Source organism: Hyla sarda, chromosome 8 (assembly GCF_029499605.1).
Source record: "Hyla sarda isolate aHylSar1 chromosome 8, aHylSar1.hap1, whole genome shotgun sequence".
Lineage (NCBI taxonomy): Eukaryota > Metazoa > Chordata > Amphibia > Anura > Hylidae > Hyla > Hyla sarda.
Window position 1 is genome coordinate 210,981,616 of NC_079196.1, and position 19,370 is coordinate 211,000,985.

General features: G+C 45.4%; 1 protein-coding gene across 4 annotated transcripts in view; it reads right to left on the reverse strand.

Annotated features, from left to right (window-relative positions):
- The window catches only part of NHERF2 (NHERF family PDZ scaffold protein 2), a 110,319-nt gene that overhangs the window by 12,552 nt on the left and 78,397 nt on the right, over positions 1 to 19,370 (reverse strand). For all 4 annotated transcript variants that reach the window (XR_008846889.1, XR_008846890.1, XM_056533776.1 and 1 more), the window contains exons 3-4: positions 9,468 to 9,647; positions 1,495 to 1,651 (exon numbers count right to left, since the gene is read on the reverse strand). Coding sequence is in view for 2 of the 4 variants with exons in the window: in XM_056533776.1 (XP_056389751.1) it covers positions 1,495 to 1,651; positions 9,468 to 9,647 (337 nt within the window). In the remaining 2 variants the exon portion in view is untranslated. The remainder of the gene's footprint in view (positions 1 to 1,494; positions 1,652 to 9,467; positions 9,648 to 19,370) is intronic.

The window sequence follows — 19,370 nt, forward strand, 5'->3', positions numbered from 1 at the left end:
TTTAAAAAGCTGCCACTAGGTGTCTCCCTACTTGTCCAGAGCACATTTCCTCCCATCTCTTGCACAGACTTTGGACTCCTGCTGGCCTGGCAGAAGTCCAAAATCAGGAAATGCAGTCTGGAGTGCTGAGGGGGAGGTGCAGTCTTAGCCAATCATAGCTCATCTCACACTGAACTGCTCTGGGCTGTGTTTAGCAGAGTAAGGGAGGAAGTTCTCCCCTGTATGGCTTCAGAAGATGTCACGCCTGCTGGGGAATGTCCATACCTAGTCTGTACATCTGACTGAGACTGAGCAGAAAATACAGAACAATATCAAGGTAGAAAACAAAAAAATAATAAAAATAAAGACAGGGGAAGGTTTATAATGATGGGAGGATTATAACATTTAACAAGATCATGACAGTTCTCTAAGGATCTGGCCTTTCCAATTTCACACAGACAGCCAATTTATGTGAATAGAATCTGTGTAATTCTTCATTTCTCCTGCGGAGGCGCTGCTGGGAAAATGAACACTAAGGCGCCTTTATCTGCCGTATACTTATAACGCATGCTTCCACGGAAGCCCATAGTAAGAAGGGATATACTGTGCCGTATAGGTCTTTTTTATGATATCCAGCTCAATAGAATAGCATAGAGTTCAGAGCGATTACACCCAGCAGACCCCGCCACATAGGATAACGGTGGACAAAATTACACAGTTTTGGCTTCCATTAAAGGGGTATTCCAGGAAAAAAAACTTATTTTTAATATATCAACTGGCTCCAGAAAGTTAAACAGATTTGTAAATTACTTCTATTAAAAAATCTTAATCCTTTCAGTACTTATGAGATTCTGAAGTTAAGGTTGTTCTTTTCTGTCTAAGTGCTCTCTGATGACACGTGTCTCGGGAACCGCCCAGTTTAGAAGAGGTTTGCTATGGGGATTTGCTTCTAAACTGGGCGGTTCCCGAGACAGGTGTCATCAGAGAGCACTTAGACAGAAAAGAAGAACCTTAACTTCAGAAGTTCATAAGTACTGAAAGGATTAAGATTTTTTAATAGAAGTAATTTACAAATCTGTTGGAGCCAGTTGATATATATAAATAAGTTTTTTTTCCTGGATAACCCCTTTAAATATTTAGGAGGACTTATGGGTCCTTCAACGCATGTGCCGGGACACATTCCCAGAGGAAAATTCCACTCAGATTCCACCGCGCAGTTCACACTATGGAAGTTCTATAGCGGAACTGGATTCTGCCGGAAGACTAAACATGTTCAATCTTATAAAGCGAAGGAGTTCCGGCACTACGATGAAGTCAACGGGATGGTGGTTTTTCACAGAAAACCGTGCTGGTCTGGATGTAGAAATTGCTGCAGATTGTAGCCATGTGAACAAGTCCATAGGATTATGGGTGACCGTATGGGTTATAGTGGGGTTTTTTGTACGGTGATTTGATAAGTTGCTATGGGTAACCCCCCCCCCATTGTCCCAGACAAATATGGTGGACAGGATGTACCTCCTTTGATATGAGCTTCCGACGGGGTGACCCCCAACTTCTTGAAGTATTCGTCTGTTTCGAGGTCCACCACCAGTAACGTTGTCTCATTGTCTTTGGCTTTTATGTTCGCTACCACATCAGAATGCTTCATGCCATCCACGCTCTGTCCATTTACCTGCAGACACACAGAATATATATATATTTATCTATTGTGATCACAGGTGAAAAACACCAAGACAAGTCTATTAGAAAAGTGGCACGACCATAAGATTACAGCAGGGCAGTGTTTCCCAACCAGGGGGCCTCCAGCTGTTGCAAAACTACAACTCCCAGCATGCCCGGACAGCCTTTGGCTGTCCGGGCATGCTGGGAGTTGTAGCTTTGCAACAGCTAGGGGTCCCATTGGTTGGGGAGCACTGCACCAGGGTAAGTATCTGCTAGGAGTTTTAGTTTGGCAATAGCTGGAGGCACGCTGGTTGGCGAGCACTGCACCAGGGTAAGTATCTGCTAGGAGTTGTAGTTTAGCAACAGCTGGAGGCACCCTGGTTGGGAAGCACTGCATCAGGGTAAGTATCTGCTAGGAGTTGTAGTTTAGCAACAGCTGGAGGCATGCTGGTTGGGAAGCACTGCACCAGGGTAAGTATCTGCTAGGAGTTGTCGTTCAGCAACAGCTGGAGGCACCCTGGTTGGGGAGCACTGCACCAGGGTAAGTATCTGCTAGGAGTTGTAAATATCTGCTAGGAGTTGTAGTTTAGCAACAGCTGGAGGCACCCTGGTTGGGAAGCACTGCATCAGGGTAAGTATCTGCTAGGAGTTGTAGTTTAGCAACAGCTGGAGGCATGCTGGTTGGGAAGCACTGCACCACGATTAGTATCTACTAGGAGTTGTAGTTTAGCAACAGCTGGAGGCACCCTGGTTGGAAAGCACTGCACCAGGGTAAGTATCTGCTAGGAGTTGTAGTTAAGCAACAGCTGGAGGCTGCGTGGTTGGGAAGCACTGCACCAGGGTATGTATCTGCTAGGAGTTGTAGTTTGGCAATAGCTGGAGGCACCCTGGTTGGTATTCAAGTATCTGCGCACGCCCATGTACCCTAAGACATTGCGGACACTTCTGATCTCACTTCATTTTACCTAATGTATTCAGAAAAGCGGAGAAATGACGAGGCTGAGTGAATAGTGCGCCGTGTAATACGCCGGGCCCGCCGGCTTCTGTCTGACAATGAGTGTGGGAAACCATAAAAGAATGCATTGTGTGGTTACCAGCAGTGTACGGCAATGCAGGGGTTAACAGGACCCTTCTTTCTCTTTAGAATTTGGTCTTTTTTCCCCCTCTCCGATCCCTGCCCTGGCGGATGAAAACAAACACCAAGGCCTCTTCTCCCTCGTTCCCTAGCAACCGCTTCCTACTTTCTCCTCGCCGGAATAATGACTTTGTTCTGGGCCCTATAGCTTTGTGCCCCCCCCCCCCCTGGGCCCCCACTGTCTACCCCCGACCCCCCTCTTCTTTCGCCGTCAGCCCCTGATTTTACCACCTATTGTTTCCCAGACGCCCCCTACACCCCCCCCCCCAACTCCACTCCCCTTTATTTTTTTCCCTCTTCCCCCTCTTTTCAGACTATTCCCAAATTTTCCCATATAACTGCAGGGGGCCCCCTTTATTGCTGGTGCCTCCTGTACACCCGCCAGGTATCACCGGCACTCTGGGAATAGGTGGGGTGTACGCGGTGCGGCCTGACCCAGAATCCGATACCTGTGAACTCTTCGCTCGGGTTCAGTAAAGTGAGCGGTAATATGGAGCCGCCCGAGTGCTGGAAAACGTACACAAGGGGCGAAGCACATTTACTGAGCAACTAAATGCAATCTACAGATCTCAGATGTCAGGCCGGTCCTCCATGATCACTACTTTTGAGGACAGTGTTCCCCAACCAAGGTACCTCCAGCTGTTGCAAAACTACAACCCCCACCATGCCCAGACAGCCTTAAGACTTGCAGACAGCCTTAAGACCCTGTGTCGCCCACCCACCCCATGATAGCTACATCTTAGGACAGTATTTCCCAACCAGGGTGCCTCTAACAAACTACAAATCCCAGCATGCCTCTCCCTCCCCCCCCCCCCCCCCCCAATGATCGTTACATCTTTAAGACAGTGTTTCCCAGACAGTTAAAGGGGTACTCCACTGGAAAAAAAAAATTGTAAATTACTTCTATAAAAAATGTTTAATCCTTCCAGTACTTATCAGCTGCTGGATACTACAGAGGAAGTTCTTTTTTTTTTTTTAGGGGGATTTCTTTCCAGTCTGACCACAGTGTTCTCTGCAGTGCTGACACCTCTGTGCATGTCAGGAACTGTCCAGAGTAGGAGAAAATCCCCATAGCAAACCTCTCCTGCTCTGGACAGTTCCTGACATGGACAGAGGTGTCAGCAGAGAGCACTGTAGTCAGACAGAAAGGAAATTCAAAAAGAAAAGAACTTCCTCTGTAGCATACAGCAGCTGTTAAGTACCGGAAGGGTTAAGATTTTTAGATTAAAGTAATTTACAAATCTGTTTAACTTTCTGGCACCAGTTGATTTAGAAAAAAAAATGTTTTCTAGTGGCGTACCCCTTTAAGACAGTGTTTCCCAACCAGGGTGCCTCCAGCTATTGCAAGATTACAACTCCCAGCATGCCCGGACATCCTGTGAGTCTGCAATCAAAAGAACGCAAATAATAGTCCCCAAGACAGTGTTTTACTATCAGTGTGTCTCCCGCTGTTGAAAAACTACAACTCCCAGCATGCCCGGACAGCCGGAGGCTGTCCGGGCATGCTGTGAGTTGTAGTTTTGCTACAGCTGGAGGCACCCCCATTGGGAAACACTTGTCCATGGTACATGCTGCCAGATTTATTTAGATGTATGTATAAAATCTCTGCTTGCTGTCAGTGGATGGAAACATCCTTTACAGTGGTCGCCAAACCTGCGGTTCTCCAGCTGTTGCAGAGCTACAACTCCCATCATAATATTCTCACAGCTGAATGAATGCTGTAGTTTAGCATCAGTTGGAGACCAGCAAGTTGGGTATTCTTATACTAGCGCAGTGTTTGCCAACCAGGGTGCCTCCAGCTGTTGCAGAACTACAACTCCAAGCATGCCCGGACAGCCGAAGGCCACAGGTTGGATGGACACCACTGTTTTAGACCATACAAACAGAACTTAGTAAGGCATGCTGAGAGTAGTAGTATTACAACTATCAAAAAATCTACAGGTTGTAGATTCGGCAGACATTAAAAAGGCCTTCAGCTATTAGGACAGTGTTTCCCAACCAGGGTGCCTCCAGCTGTTGCAAAACTACAACTCCTAGCATGCCCGGACAGCTTTGCTGGGAGTTGCAGTTTTGCAACAGCTGGAGGCACCCTGGTTGGGAAACAATGTATTAGGACATGCTGGGAGGTGCAGTACTGCAATAGCTGAAATGTTGGATACCTTAGAAGACCCTTAGAGTATGTTCACACACAGGAATTGGCAAGGTATTCTCGCTTAAAACCGCTGCCGCGGAATTTCCGTTTTTTTTTTTTTCGCGGGGAATTTGCGTGGAATTTGCTGCAGAATTCCGTGTGGAAATATAGGAGGAAACTGTTTTTTTTTTTTTTTTTTGCTGGACGACAACCACCAATTAGAATTTCCCTTTTTTTTTATTTGCAATGAATTTCTGCGCAAATTCTACGCGGAACGGCGTCGGCTGAAATTTTTTTTTTATTGATTTCTATGGGACAAAGACGCGGATTCCGGATGAAGAAAGAACATGTTAATTTTTCATGCGGGACGGAATTCCACTAGCGGAAATTCCTCAGTGTGAACTGAGGAGCAGAAATTCGATTAAATGGGTACTTTAATCTACGTTTTTTTTTTTTTAAATCAACTGGTGGCAGAAAGGTAAACAGATTTGTAAATTACTTCTATTAAAAAAATCTTAATCCTTCCAGTACTTATTAGCTGCTGAATACTACAGAGGAAATTATTTTCTTTTTGTAACCCAGAGCTCTCTGCTGACATCACGAGCACAGTGCTCTCTGCTGACATCTCTGTCCATTTTAGGAACTGTCCAGAGCAGCATATGTTTTCTATGGGGATTTTCTCCTACTCTGGACAGTTCTTAAAATGGACAGAGATGTCAGCAGAGAGCACTGTGGTCATGATGTCAGCAGAGAGCACTGTGGCCATGATGTCAGCAGAGAGCACTGTGGCCATGATGTCAGCAGAGAGCACTGTGGTCATGATGTCAGCAGAGAGCACTGTGGCCATGATGTCAGCAGAGAGCACTGTGGCCATGATGTCAGCAGAGAGCACTGTGGTCATGATGTCAGCAGAGAGCTTTGTGTTCCAAAAAGAAAAGCATTTCCTCTGTAGTATTCAGCAGCTAATAAGTACTGGAAGGGTTAAACATTTTTAATAGAAGTAATTTACAAATCTGTTTAACTTTCTGACACCAGTTGATTAAAAGAAAAAAAGAGTTTTCCATCGGAGTACCCCTTTAAACTCTATTGGGTTTTTCACTGCTGCATGAATTGGAGAGGAAGAAGCAAGCGGAACTATTCAAGTAAATTCCTCTCCGATTCCTCAGTGTGAACAGACCCTTATACAGACCAGTGCCTACTTAGGTGGGTGGACTAAGACGAAAACGGACCGAAGTACGCGCGGCCCGTGTAATTTTATAATTAGAGATGAGCGAACTTACAGTAAATTCGATTAGCCACGAACTTCTCGGCTCGGCAGTTGATGACTTTTCCTGCATAAATTAGTTCAGCTTTCCGGTGCTCCAGTGGGCTGGAAAAGGTGGATACAGTCCTAGGAGACTCTTTCCTAGGAATGTTTCCACCTTTTCCAGCCCACTGGAGCACCGGAAAGCTGAACTAATTTACGCAGGAAAAGTCATCAACTGCCGAGCCGAGAAGTTTGTGATGAATTGAATTTACTGTAAGTTCGCTCATCTCTATTTATAATCTGCATGGGGATCCATGGGGCTGATCCGGTAACCTAACCAGGAGGCCTGCGGTGACATGGAGCCGTAATCCCCTATGACAGATAAGCATGCTGGGAAAACAGGTGTCCTATGGCCGCACACGCCAGTGTCATACAAAGTTCCCTGCAGTATCCGGGACCCCCGAGCGGGCTCCTCTCTCCAGGTACAAGACCTTATTAGCCTCAATGAGCCGCTTCTGAGCTCCCCTGGGAATCCTCTCGCTTCTCCACAGCAGCATGAAATATGCATGGTCGGCTCCGGTACATAATGTCTGTGAGGTGCTGGGGACGGATCAGGTTCCCAAATCTCCCAGCTGGTTTGTCGCTGGCAAAGGAAAAGAAAAGCAATAGAAAGAAAGAGAGTAAAAAAAAAAAAAAAAACCCTCCCCCCCAACTGGTACAGAACCGTCTAGCGCTCGCATGGCTGCGTCGCCCGCATCAATTATACAGGAGGACCCATAAATTGTGGGGCAGAGCTTGCAGGGCGCACAATGGAAGGAGATGAGAGATCCAGCGGGCAAGAGGGCACCAAAGGTTCAGCAGACTCGGGCGACGGGAAGGCGGATCGGGTGACCCTATGGCACGGTGCAGGGCGCATATGTTTTGGAAGACCCAAATTAGCATTAGACACCTGAGCCATGATGCCATCGTACCACGTTCTAATAATGTTTTTTCTTCTGCAATTATTTGGGAAAACTACCGGAAAGTGCCCCCTCCTCCCCCTGTGATGTCTCAGGTCTTATTATATTACCTCATTGTGCTGCGCCGCAGAAAACGGTTCTGATTAATTTATGAAGCGCCAAAGTACCCACGTGGCACCGCACAATGGTCTTCTGAAGTAACCTGCAGCCCATACAGATGTCTGTCAAAGAAAGCTTAGGGATGGTGGGACTTTGCTTCATACAGTGTTCCTCCAGCTGTTGCAAAACTACAGTTCCCAGCATGCCCGGACAGCCAACGGCTGTCCGGGCATGCTGGGAGCTGTAGTTTTGCAACAGTTGGAGGCACACTGGGTGAGAAATGCTGAATAAATGTTGGCCAAACCGGTTGTATGGGTGCCTCCCGACTTGAATCTGCCCATATACATTAGATAGTTGGGCAGTCTCACTGAAATCAGTAGCATTCCCTTCACTCATCATTATAAACACATGCACGCTCAGTCAAATTGAGCGTGCACGTGTACGGAGTGAGGAGGCCCCCATACACATTAGATAGTAGGGCAGTCTCACTGAAATCAGTAGCATTCCCTTCCCTCATCATTATAAACACATGCACGCTCAATCAAGCTGAGCGTGCACGTGTACGGAGTGAGGAGGCCCCAATACACATTAGATAGTTGGGCAGTCTCAGTGAAATCAGTAACATTCCCTTCACTCATCATTATAAACACATGCACGCTCAGTCAAGCTGAGCGTGCATGGAGTGAGGAGGCCCCCATACACATTAGATAGTTGGGCAGTCTCAGTGAAATCAGTAGCATTCCCTTCACTCATCATTATAAACACATGCACGCTCAGTCAAGCTGAGCGTGCACATATACTGAGTGAGGAGGCCCCCATACTAATTAGATAGTTGGGCAGTCTCACTGAAATCAGTAGCATTCCCATTACTCATCATTGAAAACACATGCATGCTCAGTCAAGCTGAGTGTGTACGGAGTGAGGAGGCCCCCATACACAATAGATGGTTAGGCAGTCTCACTGAACTCGGTAGCATTGGACAACAGGTGTCTCATCTGGGGAGGGGAGGGGGCTTTACTCCCCATTTAGAACACATGCACGCTCAATCAAGCCGAGCCTGCATGTGAACGGAGTGAAAAGCCCCAATACACATTAAATGGCAGGGAAGTCTCACTGAAATTTGTAGCACTGGCTGTATGTGGGCCTTTACCATTTAGAACACATGCATGCTCAGTCAAGCCAGGCATGCATGTAAATGGAGTGAGGAGGCCACATACACATTAGATGATTGGGCAGTCTCACTAAACTCTGTGGCATTGGCCAACACATGTCTCACCTGTATGGGGGCCTTTACTTACCATTTAGAACACATGCACACTCAGTCAAGCTGTGCATGCTTGTATACTGAGCGAAGAGGCTTCCATACACATTAGATGGTTGGGCAGTCTCATTGAACTCAGTAGCAATGGCCAACACGTGTCCTATCCCATTTACAACACATGCACACTCAGTCAAGCCGAGCATGTATGCGTATGGAGTGAGGAGGCTCGCATACATATTAGAGCAGGGGTTCTTAACTGGTGGTACGTGTACCCCTAGGGGTACGCCGATGCGCTGACAAATACCGTCCATGCATAAGCCAGTATTTGTCAGCGCAGAGCAGGGAATAGCCGTGGCAGCTCTCTGTAAAGTACCGCGGCCGCAGCTCTGGGTGCAGCTACTTTACGGGAGCTGCATGGTTGCCAGGCAGACGTGTGACATCCCCTGACATTGCGCGGAGGTGCCGCACAGTGCAGGACGACGTCACCCACCAAACGGGGTTCCGGGACGGGCTGTTTACCCGAACAGGCTGCGTAATGTGAAAAAAAAAAAAGTAAAAACTAAGTGTATGGGAGGGATGTTATTGTATGTATTTTATGTATGTATATATTAGCCCGGGGGGATGGGGGGAGAGAGGTAATGGCACAAGGGGATTAAGTATCGCATTAGTATAATTTTATGACTTATTTTGCCCGCGGGTACCCCTTGCACTTAAGTTCCGCGCCAATTTATGCACGAGGGGTACCCGCAGACATACTTTCACCCTTTGGGGGATCAGACGCAAAAAAGGTTGAGAACCACTGTATTAGAGGAGGAGATGTACACATCAGATGGTTGGGCAGTCTCACTAAGCTTGGTAGCAGTCCAATACGTGTCTCGCCTGTATTGGGGCCTTTATTAACCATTTAGAAAACATGCACACTCAATCAAGCCGAGCATGCATTTGCATCTAGTGATTTCCGCTCTTCAGGAGTTTAGTGGTATATTATTACTAACCTCTACGAGTCGGTCCTGAGGTTTCAGTCCAGCTTTGGCCGCCGGGGATCCTGGGTCTACCGAGCGGATGTACTGTCCGGGCCGAGATTTCTCGCTGTGGAGGTTGAACCCGTAGCCATTGGTTCCCTTCTTTAGGTGACACAGCCGGGGACACCGATCCTTCACTTGTCCATTCATGTCCTGTAAACATAAGAGACAGAAGAATAAGGAACTCTGATAACTTTCCAGCATTCGTCCCCAGGACAACTCCTTTTCATCTTCCTATAACTATAGGTGTGTGTGATTGAAGCGATAGAAGATCAACAACACGCTTACAAAATCCGCCGCCCTTTTATGCGCACTTTCTATTTCGGATTCGCAGTCATACGGAAAGCCTAGGCTTGGTTTAATGACTGCCGTGACTAACCCCGGTAATGGCTGGAGGAGATTAACTGATAGGACGAGTCGCAACGAACACATCTGACAGGCTGGAAAATCATCAACAAATACAATATAGCAAGGGAGATTTATCAAAACCCGTCCAGAGGAAATGTTGCTGAGTTGCCCATAGCAACCAATCAGATCGCTTCTTTCATTTTACAGAGGCCTTTTCAAAAATGAAAGAAGCGATCTGATTGGTTGCTATGGGCAACTCAGCAACTTTTCCTCTGTCACAAGGAGGCGGCCATGACACATGATCACTGAGGGGGACTTTTTAGTTCTGATGACCTGACTGACTGGTTGCTAAGGAACTTTTCCCTAGCGACACCATATATGGACATGTTTATAGTCGCACGTTATATCAGTGTTTCCCAACCAGGGTGCCTCCAGCTGTTGCAAAACTACAACTCCCAGCGTCAGTTCTAATGACCTGAGTGACTTTGACCGACTGGTTGCTAAGGAACTTTTCCCTAGCGACGCCATATATGGACATTGTTTATGGTTGCACCTTATATCAGTGTTTCCCAACCAGGGCGCCTCCAGCTGTTGCAAAACTACAACTCCCAGCATCAGTTCTAATGACCTGAGTGATTTTGACAGACTGGTTCCTAAGGAACTTTTCCCTAGCGACGCCATATATGGACATGGTTTATGGTCACACCTTATATCAGTGTTTCTCAACCAGGGTGCCTCCAGCTGTTGCAAAACTACAACTCCCAGCGTCAATTCTACTGACCTGAGTGACTTTGACAGACTGGTTAATAAGGAACTTTTCCCTAGCAACGCCATATATGGACATGTTTATAGTCGCACCTTATATCAGCATTTCCCAACCAGGGTGCCTCCAGCTGTTGCAAAACTACAACTCCCAGCATGCCCAGGCAGCCTTTGGCTGTCTGGGCATGCTGGGAGTTGTAGTTTTGCAACAGCTGAAGGCACCCTGGTTGGGAAACACCACCTTATATAGAGGTGAAAGAGAATCGCTACCATAGCTGGCCATGTGACAGCCGAATCCGCTGATATTTCCAGGACTGATCCCTCCCTACCCTCCCCCGATGGCAGATGTCAAGGGAAGAAGGGTCGGACATGTTGGATTTTAACAATCTCAGGGACATAAGCCATGGCCAGGGGTATATGGCAGCATTTTTCTCTCCTCTTCGCATTGAGAACACATTCACGCTCGGCCAAATCGAGCGTGCATGTGAATTTGGGGATAAGAGGAGATAGCTCAGCTGAAATGGGTTGTTGTCCAGGATTTAAAAAAAACACAGCTTCTTTCTTCCCAAAACAGCGCCACCCCTGTTCTTAGGTTGTGTGTGGTATTACACCTCTGCGCCATTCACTTCAATGAAACTAAGCCACATTACCACAGACAAACTGAGGACTCAAGTTTGGCAGGACCCATTCCCTGCCTACTCTCCCCAATGGCAGATGTCGGGGAAAGAAGGATCGGACATTTTGGATTTCTCAGGGAGACAAGCCACTTTTCTGTCCTCTTGCCATTGAGAATACATTCACCATCGAGCCAAATTGAGCGTGCATGTGTATAGGGGGGGGATAAGAAGAGATAGCTCAGAACTTATGTGTATGACCAGTTGAAAGTGGTTTTCCAGGATTAGAATACCTTCTTTTTTGCAACAGCAGCGCCACCCCTCTCCTCAGGTTGTGTGCGGTAATACGACTTTGCTCTATTCACTTTAATGAAACGGAGCTGCAATACTAAAGACAGCCTGAGGACACAAGTGGCGCTGTTTCAGGAGAAAATCAGCTATGTTTATTTAAAGGGGTACTCCGGTGGAATACAGTTTTTTTTTTTAAATCAACTGGTGCCAGAAAGTTAAACAGATTTGTAAATTACTGCTATTAAAAAATCTTAATCCTTCCAGTACTTATTAGCTACTGAATACTACAGAGGAAATTATTTTCTTTTTGGAACACAGTGCTCTCTGCTGACATCCCGAGCACAGTGCTCTCTGCCGACATCTCTGTCCATTTTAGGAACTGTCCAGAGGAGGAGAAAATCCCCATAGAAAACATATGCTGCTCTGGGCAGTTCCTAAAATGGACAGAGATGTCAGCAGAGAGCACTGTGCTCGTGATGTCAGCAGAGAGCACTGTGTTCCAAAAAGAAAAGAATTTACTCTGTAGTATTCAGCAGCTTATAAGTACTGGAAGGATTAAGATTTTTTAATAGAAGTAATTTACAAATCTGTTTGACTTTCCGGCACCAGTTGATTAAAAAAATAAGTTTTCCACCGGAGTACCCCTTTAATCCTTACGCTTGACTTGAGAGTCCAATATGCTTCACTCAGTGGTGGTCCAACTGACGGAAAGAGACACCCTATGAGATGAGTTCATGCAGTGACTACTCCAGAAGTCGTGGATCAGCTGCGTACATGAAGCGGCACAGTGTAAAGCAGATAATTGTTTTAAGCCCACAAATCCCATTACATGACTAACAGGATCCCATTTAAGTCCTAATAATACGCTTATTTAAGCACAGGGGAGTCAAATATTTAGGCCTGGCCGCTACGTGGATGTGCCGCACCGGCAGACGCCCTTATGGTGCACCCAATAATTGCCCCCTGATCACTGTCAAAGATTTCGGGTTTCCCCTTTTGGCAGAGAGATTTATATTGATTGGCAGAGAGATTTATATTGAAACGGAGCCCCCCTTTAAATGCACCCTAACCCGTGGCTTGCAAAACTACAATTCCCATCATGCCCTGACAGCCGAAGGCTGTCAGGGCAAGATGGGAGTTGTAGTTTTGCAAAAGCTGCAAAGTCACAGGTTGGGAAACTAAATAATAAACTAATTTAAAGGGGTACTCTGCTGGAAAACTTTTTTTTTTTTTAATCAACTGGTGCCAGAAAGTTAAACAGATATGTAAATTACTTCTATTAAAAATTCTTAATCCTTCTAGTACTTATAAGCTTCTGTATGCTGCACAGGAAGTTCTTTTCTTTTTTAAATTTCTTTTCTGTCTGACCACAGTGCTTTCTGCTGACACCTCTGTCCATTTTAGGAAGTGTCCAGAGTAAGAGCAAATCCTCAGAGAAAGCCTCTCCTGCTCTGGACAGTTCCTGACATGGACAGAGGTGTCAGCAGAGAGCACTGTGGTCAGACAGAAAGGAAATTCAAAAAGAAAAGAACTTCCTGTGGAGCATATAGAAGCTAATAAGTACTGGATGGTTTAAGAATTTTTAATAGAAGTAACTTACAAATCTGTTTAACTTTCTGGCACCAGTTGATTGGAAAAAAAAAAATGTTTTCCAGTGGAGTACCCCTTTAAAGGGGGAGTGCCCATTAAAATAGGGTCCACCATAAACCTTCATAAATAGTCTTAGGGTCACAATTATTGCCCTAATATTATTTTGCCTCTATTAGGAACCCAAGCCAGCGACAACAGGCGGCACAGGCCGGCGGCTATTTTCTTGTGCCATATTTTAGCCCCACCCCATCATATTTACATAACCCCGCCTCCTTTTTAAAGGAGTCCAGGACTATTTACAGGAATAAGATGGGGGTCCCCCATAAACCATCATGAATAATCTTAGGGTCATGCTCATTGCCTTTATATGCCACTATTAGGAACCCAAGCCACTGACAACAGGTGGCACATGCAGTCCGCCATGTTGTCATGCCATATTTTAGTCCCACCCCCACACATGTACATAACCCCGCCTTCTTTCAGGGAGTCCAGGACTATTAACAGGATAAGATGTATATTGGTACACACCACCCGGTCTTTCCCTCCATCTATTCCAGAGGAGCTCTACAGGCTGGCGGGCCGCCCAAGGCCCTGTGTGCCAGTCAAACAATGATTTGCATCAGAGACATTTCCTTTTTTTTTGCATATTCGACACCAGCGCAAGGTGTAACCCGGGCGCCCTGGTTGCCGCCTTCTACCTTTTTATGGCACATTAACTATTTCCACTCTTTCTTTCTCGCAGAAGTTTCGCTTTCGCTTGTGCATGATCCTATTGGTTTTCTGGATTCTTTGCCCTGCCTGGTACCTGTATGGCACAAGAGCACTGGTGCAGGTACCATTACATATATATGTTAGGGTCATTCTTATCCAACGGTCACTGGACAATATAACAACCCTGGCCTAATACATTTCTGTTGATGGATTCTGCCGTTTTCGGTGGTGTCTGTTCTGGGGACTGTATTTGTGTAGGTGTCTGCTCTGGGGTCTGTATTTGTGTAGGTGTCTGCTCTGGGGTCTGTGTTTGTTTAGGTTTCCGCTCTGGGGTATATAATTGTTTAGGGGTCTATATATATTTAAGGGTGTACACTGGGGTCTGTATTTGTTTAGGGGTCTGCTCTGGGATCTGTATTCGTTTAGGGGTCTGTACATGTTTAGAGCTCTGCTCTGGGGTCTGTATTTGTTTAGGGGTCTGCTCTGGAGTCTATTTGTTTAGGGGTCTGCTCTGTGGTCTGTATTTGTTTAGGGGTCTGCTCTGGAGTTTATTTGTTTAGGGGTCTGCTCTGGAGTTTGTATTTGTTTAGGGGTCTGCTTTGGGCTCTGTATTTGTTTAGGGGTCTGCTCTGGAGTTTGTATTTGTTTAGGGGTCTGCTTTGGGGTCTGTATTTGTTTAGGGGTCTGCTTTGGGCTCTGTATTTGTTTAGGGGTCTGCTCTGGGGTCTGTATTTGTTTAGGGGTCTGCTCTGGAGTTTATTTGTTTAGGGGTCTGCTCTGGAGTTTGTATTTGTTTAGGGGTCTGCTTTGGGGTCTGTATTTGTTTAGGGGTCTGCTTTGGGCTCTGTATTTGTTTAGGGGTCTGCTCTGGGGTCTGTATTTGTTTAGGGGTCTGCTCTGGAGTTTATTTGTTTAGGGGTCTGCTCTGGAGTCTATTTGTTTAGGGGTCTGCTCTGTGGTCTGTATTTGTTTAGGGGTCTGCTCTGGAGTTTATTTGTTTAGGGGTCTGCTCTGGAGTTTGTATTTGTTTAGGGGTCTGCTTTGGGGTCTGTATTTGTTTAGGGGTCTGCTTTGGGCTCTGTATTTGTTTAGGGGTCTGCTCTGGGGTCTGTATTTGTTTAGGGGTCTGCTCTGGAGTTTATTTGTTTAGGGGTCTGCTCTGGAGTTTGTATTTGTTTAGGGGTCTGCTTTGGGCTCTGTATTTGTTTAGGGGTCTGCTCTGGGGTCTGTATTTGTTTAGGGGTCTGCTCTGGGGTCTGTATTTGTTTAGGGGTCTGCTCTGGAGTTTATTTGTTTAGGGGTCTGCTCTGGAGTTTATTTGTTTAGGGGTCTGCTTTGGGGTCTGTATTTGTTTAGGGGTCTGCTTTGGGGTCTGTATTTGTTTAGGGGTCTGCTTTGGGGTCTGTATTTGTTTAGGGGTCTGCTCTGGGGGTCTGTATTTGTTTAGAGGTCTTCTCTGGAGTCTGTATTTGTTTAGGGGGTCTGCTCTGGGGTCTGTATTTGTTTAGGGGTCTGCTCTGGGGTTTGTATCTGTTTAGGTGTCTGTTCTGGGGTCATTATTTGTTTAGGGGTCTGTATATGTTTAGTGGTCTGCTCTGCGGTTTGTATTTGTTTAGGGGTCTGCTCTGGGGTCTGTATTTGTTTAGGGATCTACATAGGGGTCTGTTTATGGGTCTGTACTCGTTTAGGGGTCTGCTTAGTTTGTCTGTCCAGGCATGCTGGTAGTTAGTTGTAGTTTTGCAACAGCTAGAGGTCCACAGTTTGGAAACCACTGCGGTAGTTGTTCTTCAAACAGGTTAGGTTACGAGCGTGACCTTTATAAATGGGTGGGGTGTTTGTAACAATGTGGCACCAATTATTACACTATTCTTTGATCTTCCTGATGTCACTGCTTCAAAGTATCATACCTGATGGGTGGAGGTCGGAGCACTACCTAGAACCCAGGGTAGAGATGGGATTCCAATAAAGCTCCATTCACTGAAAGGAAGCAGTGTTGCGATTCTGCCAAGTTTGATATATATATATTTTTTTTGCCTTTGTATTGCGTGATAAACTGTGACAAATATGCCAGGCATCGCCTCCTTCCATCATACATGCTGCCAATCCGAGCGGCACACACACTGGGGCACCATGGCCGACACTAACATATACTGTACATGTAGCCATAAACGTTCACACGCTCATAAAATTGGCTTCTCATGTTTGTCCATTTGGAGGAAATTGCCTGTCCAGAGCTGCTGACGTCAGGCACACAAGGTTAACCCATTGAGCACATCAGTCAGCATCATGTGACCTGCGCCTGACATTTCTTGGTGTGTACACAGCTTTCAGGGACTGGCACCCACGTTGAGGTTATCAGAAAGTAAAAGTGTCAAAGGCGGCCATAAAGACTTCTACTAGGAATGCTGGATTTCATCAGAAATCTACATACCATGGCTGGCTGGGAAGGGAGGGGGGCTTATCTATTCTTCTGAATTCTGTTACTACTTAAAGCAGTGTTTCCCAACCAGGGTGCCTCCAGCTGTTGCAAAACTACAACACCCAGCATGCCTGGACAGCCTTCGGCTGTCCAGGCATGCTGGGAGTTGTAGTTTTGCAACAGCTGGAGACACCCTGGTTGGGAAACATTGACTTAAACGGGTACTCCTCTGGAAAACATTTTTTTTTTTTTTTTTTTATTACTTGCTGGCAGAAAGTTAAAGGGGTATTCCAGGCAAAAACTTTTTTTTTTATATATCAACTGGCTCCGGAAAGTTAAACAGATTTGTAAATTACTTCTATTAAAAAATCTTAATCCTTCCAATAGTTATTAGCTTCTGAAGTTGAGTTGCTGTTTTCTGTCTAACTGCTTTCTGATGACTCACGTCCCGGGGGCTGTCCAGCTCCTATGGGGATATTCTCCCATCATGCACAGCTCCCGGGACGTGACATCATCATTGAGCAGTTAGACAGAAAACTTCAGAAGCTAATAACTATTGGAAGGATTAAGATTTTTTTAATAGAAGTAATTTACAAATCTGTTTAACTTTCCGGAGCCAGTTGATATATATATATATAAAAAGGTTTTGCCTGGAATACCCCTTTAAACAAATTTGTAAATTACTTCTATTTAAATATCTTAATCCTTCCAGTACTTATCAGCTGCTGTATGCTCCACAGGAAGTTCTTTTCTTTTTGAATTTCCCTTCTGTCTGACCACAGTGCTCTCTGCTGACACCTCTGTCCATTTTAGGAACTGTCCGAAGTAGGAGCAAATCCCCATAGAATACCTTTCCTGCTCTGAATAGTTCCTGATATGGACAGAGGTGTCAGCAGAGAGCACTGTGGTCAGACAGAAGGGAAATTCAAAAAGAAAAGAACTTCCTGTGGAGCATACAGCAGCTGATAAGTACTAGAAGATTTTTTAAATAGAAGTAATTTAAAAAAAAAAATCTGTTTAACTTTCTGGCACCAGTTAATAAAAAAAAAAAAAATGTTTTCCAGCTGAGTACCCCTTTAAAATATCTGGCAATGAAGGCCCCAGCATGAACTTTATATATGGTGCAGAATTGCTGCAGGATCATGCAAATCCATCAAGTCAGTGGTCAGGGGTGGTGGAGGGAGGAGGCATGCATGTTGTGGTTTGTCAAGCTCTCTAGCTGTTGCTGTATTACAACTCCCAGCATGTCCTATTTGTTAGTTGGCTGATACGCTGATGACAAAGTGTCTTCCTGCTTGAATCTCTAGTGGTCAGCTGTCACCTGGCAGTAAGTGTTGACTTTCTCTGCAGCGCCTCCGCAGGTGAAAATGATTATTACACAGTGGACACTCAAATCAATGGGCTGTTTGTATATAATGTAGGACAGGACAAGTCCTCCAGGGGGCGAAAGACAGGACCCACCTATGCTAGTGGGGTATACAAGAATAGATAGACAAAAGTATAAGGAGACATAGCATAAAAGAATTTTCTGAATTTCCTTTGATCCTTAGAATAGACTTTGGGGGAAATTTATCAACACATTGATACACATAGGGGAAGATTCATTAAAACCTGTGTAGAGGAAGAGCGGTGCAGTTGCCCATAGCAACCAATCAGATCGCTTCTTTATTTTTTTAACAGGCCTTTTTAAAAATAAAAGAAGCGATATGATTGGTCACTATAAGCAATTTCTCCGCTCTTCCTCTACACAGGTTTTAATGAATCTTCCCCTATGTGTATCAATGTGTCATTTTTGGGGAATGGATCTGATTCTTTTTATTCCACAATCTGTAAAAGATTAGAAGAAAACCACATAGGGCCACACAAATGCAAAGATGTGCACTGGAAAACGCGTTTCAGATGCAGAGTCTCCTTCTTCGGGTTACAATACACTTAAATATGGCATAAATCACAGCGTTGTCAAAAAGCAGCAACATGGTTATTGCTTGGATCTGAAAGTTCAGCCTCTGAAATACGCTGTCCAATACACCATATAACTTGTAGAAGGAGTCTGCCAGTCCCTGAAACGCGCTGTCCAATACACTATATAACTTGAGAATGGAATCCCCCAGCCTCTGAAATGCACTGTTAAATACACAATACAACTTGAAGAAGGAGTCTGAAATGCACTGTCCTATACACCTTAAGTAAGGGGGTCTGTTCAACCTCTGAAACGCGCTGTCCAATACACAATATAACTTGAGGACAGAGTTTACCAGCCTCTGAAATGCGCTGTCCAATACACAATAACTTGAGGAAGGAGTCAGTCAGCTTCTGAAACGCGCTGTCCAATACACCATACAACCTGAGAAAGGAGTTCGCCAGCCTCTTAACACACTGTCCAATAAACCTTGAGAAAGGAATCTGCCAGCCTCTGAAATGCGTTGTACAATACAAAATTTAACCTGAAGGAGTCTGCCAGCCTCTAAACGTGTTGTCCAATACATACACAATATAAGAGGAGCAAGAAGTATGCCAGCCCCTGAAACACGCCGTTTTGAGGAAGGAGTCTGCCAGCTTTTGAAACGCGCTGTCAATACACAATATAACTTCAGGAAGGAGTCCATAAGCCTCTAAAGAGCGCTATCCAACACACAATATAACTTGAGGACAGAGTTCGCCAGCCTCTGAAACGCGCTGTTCAATACACAATAACTTGAGGAAGGAGTCGGTCAGCTTCTGAAATGCGCTGTCCAATACACAAAATAAGTTGAGGAAGGAGCCTACCAGTTGAGGAAGGAGCCTACAAAATATTACCTGAGGAAGAAGTCTGCCAGCTTTTGAAATGCGCTGTCCAATACACAAAATAACTTGAGGAAGGAGTCCGTACGCCTCTAGTCTGCTGTCCAACACACACTATAATAGGAGCAAGAAGTACGCCAGCCCCTGAAACGCGCTGTACAATACACAATATAACTTGAGGAAGGAGTCCATAAGCCTCTAAAGAGCGCTGTCCAACACACAATATAATATGAGCAAGAAGTACATCAGCCCCTGAAACATACTGTCCAATACACAATATAACTTGAGGAAGGAGTCTGACAGCTTCTAAAACGCGCTGTTCAATACACAATGTACCTTGAGGAAGCAGTCAGCCTCTAA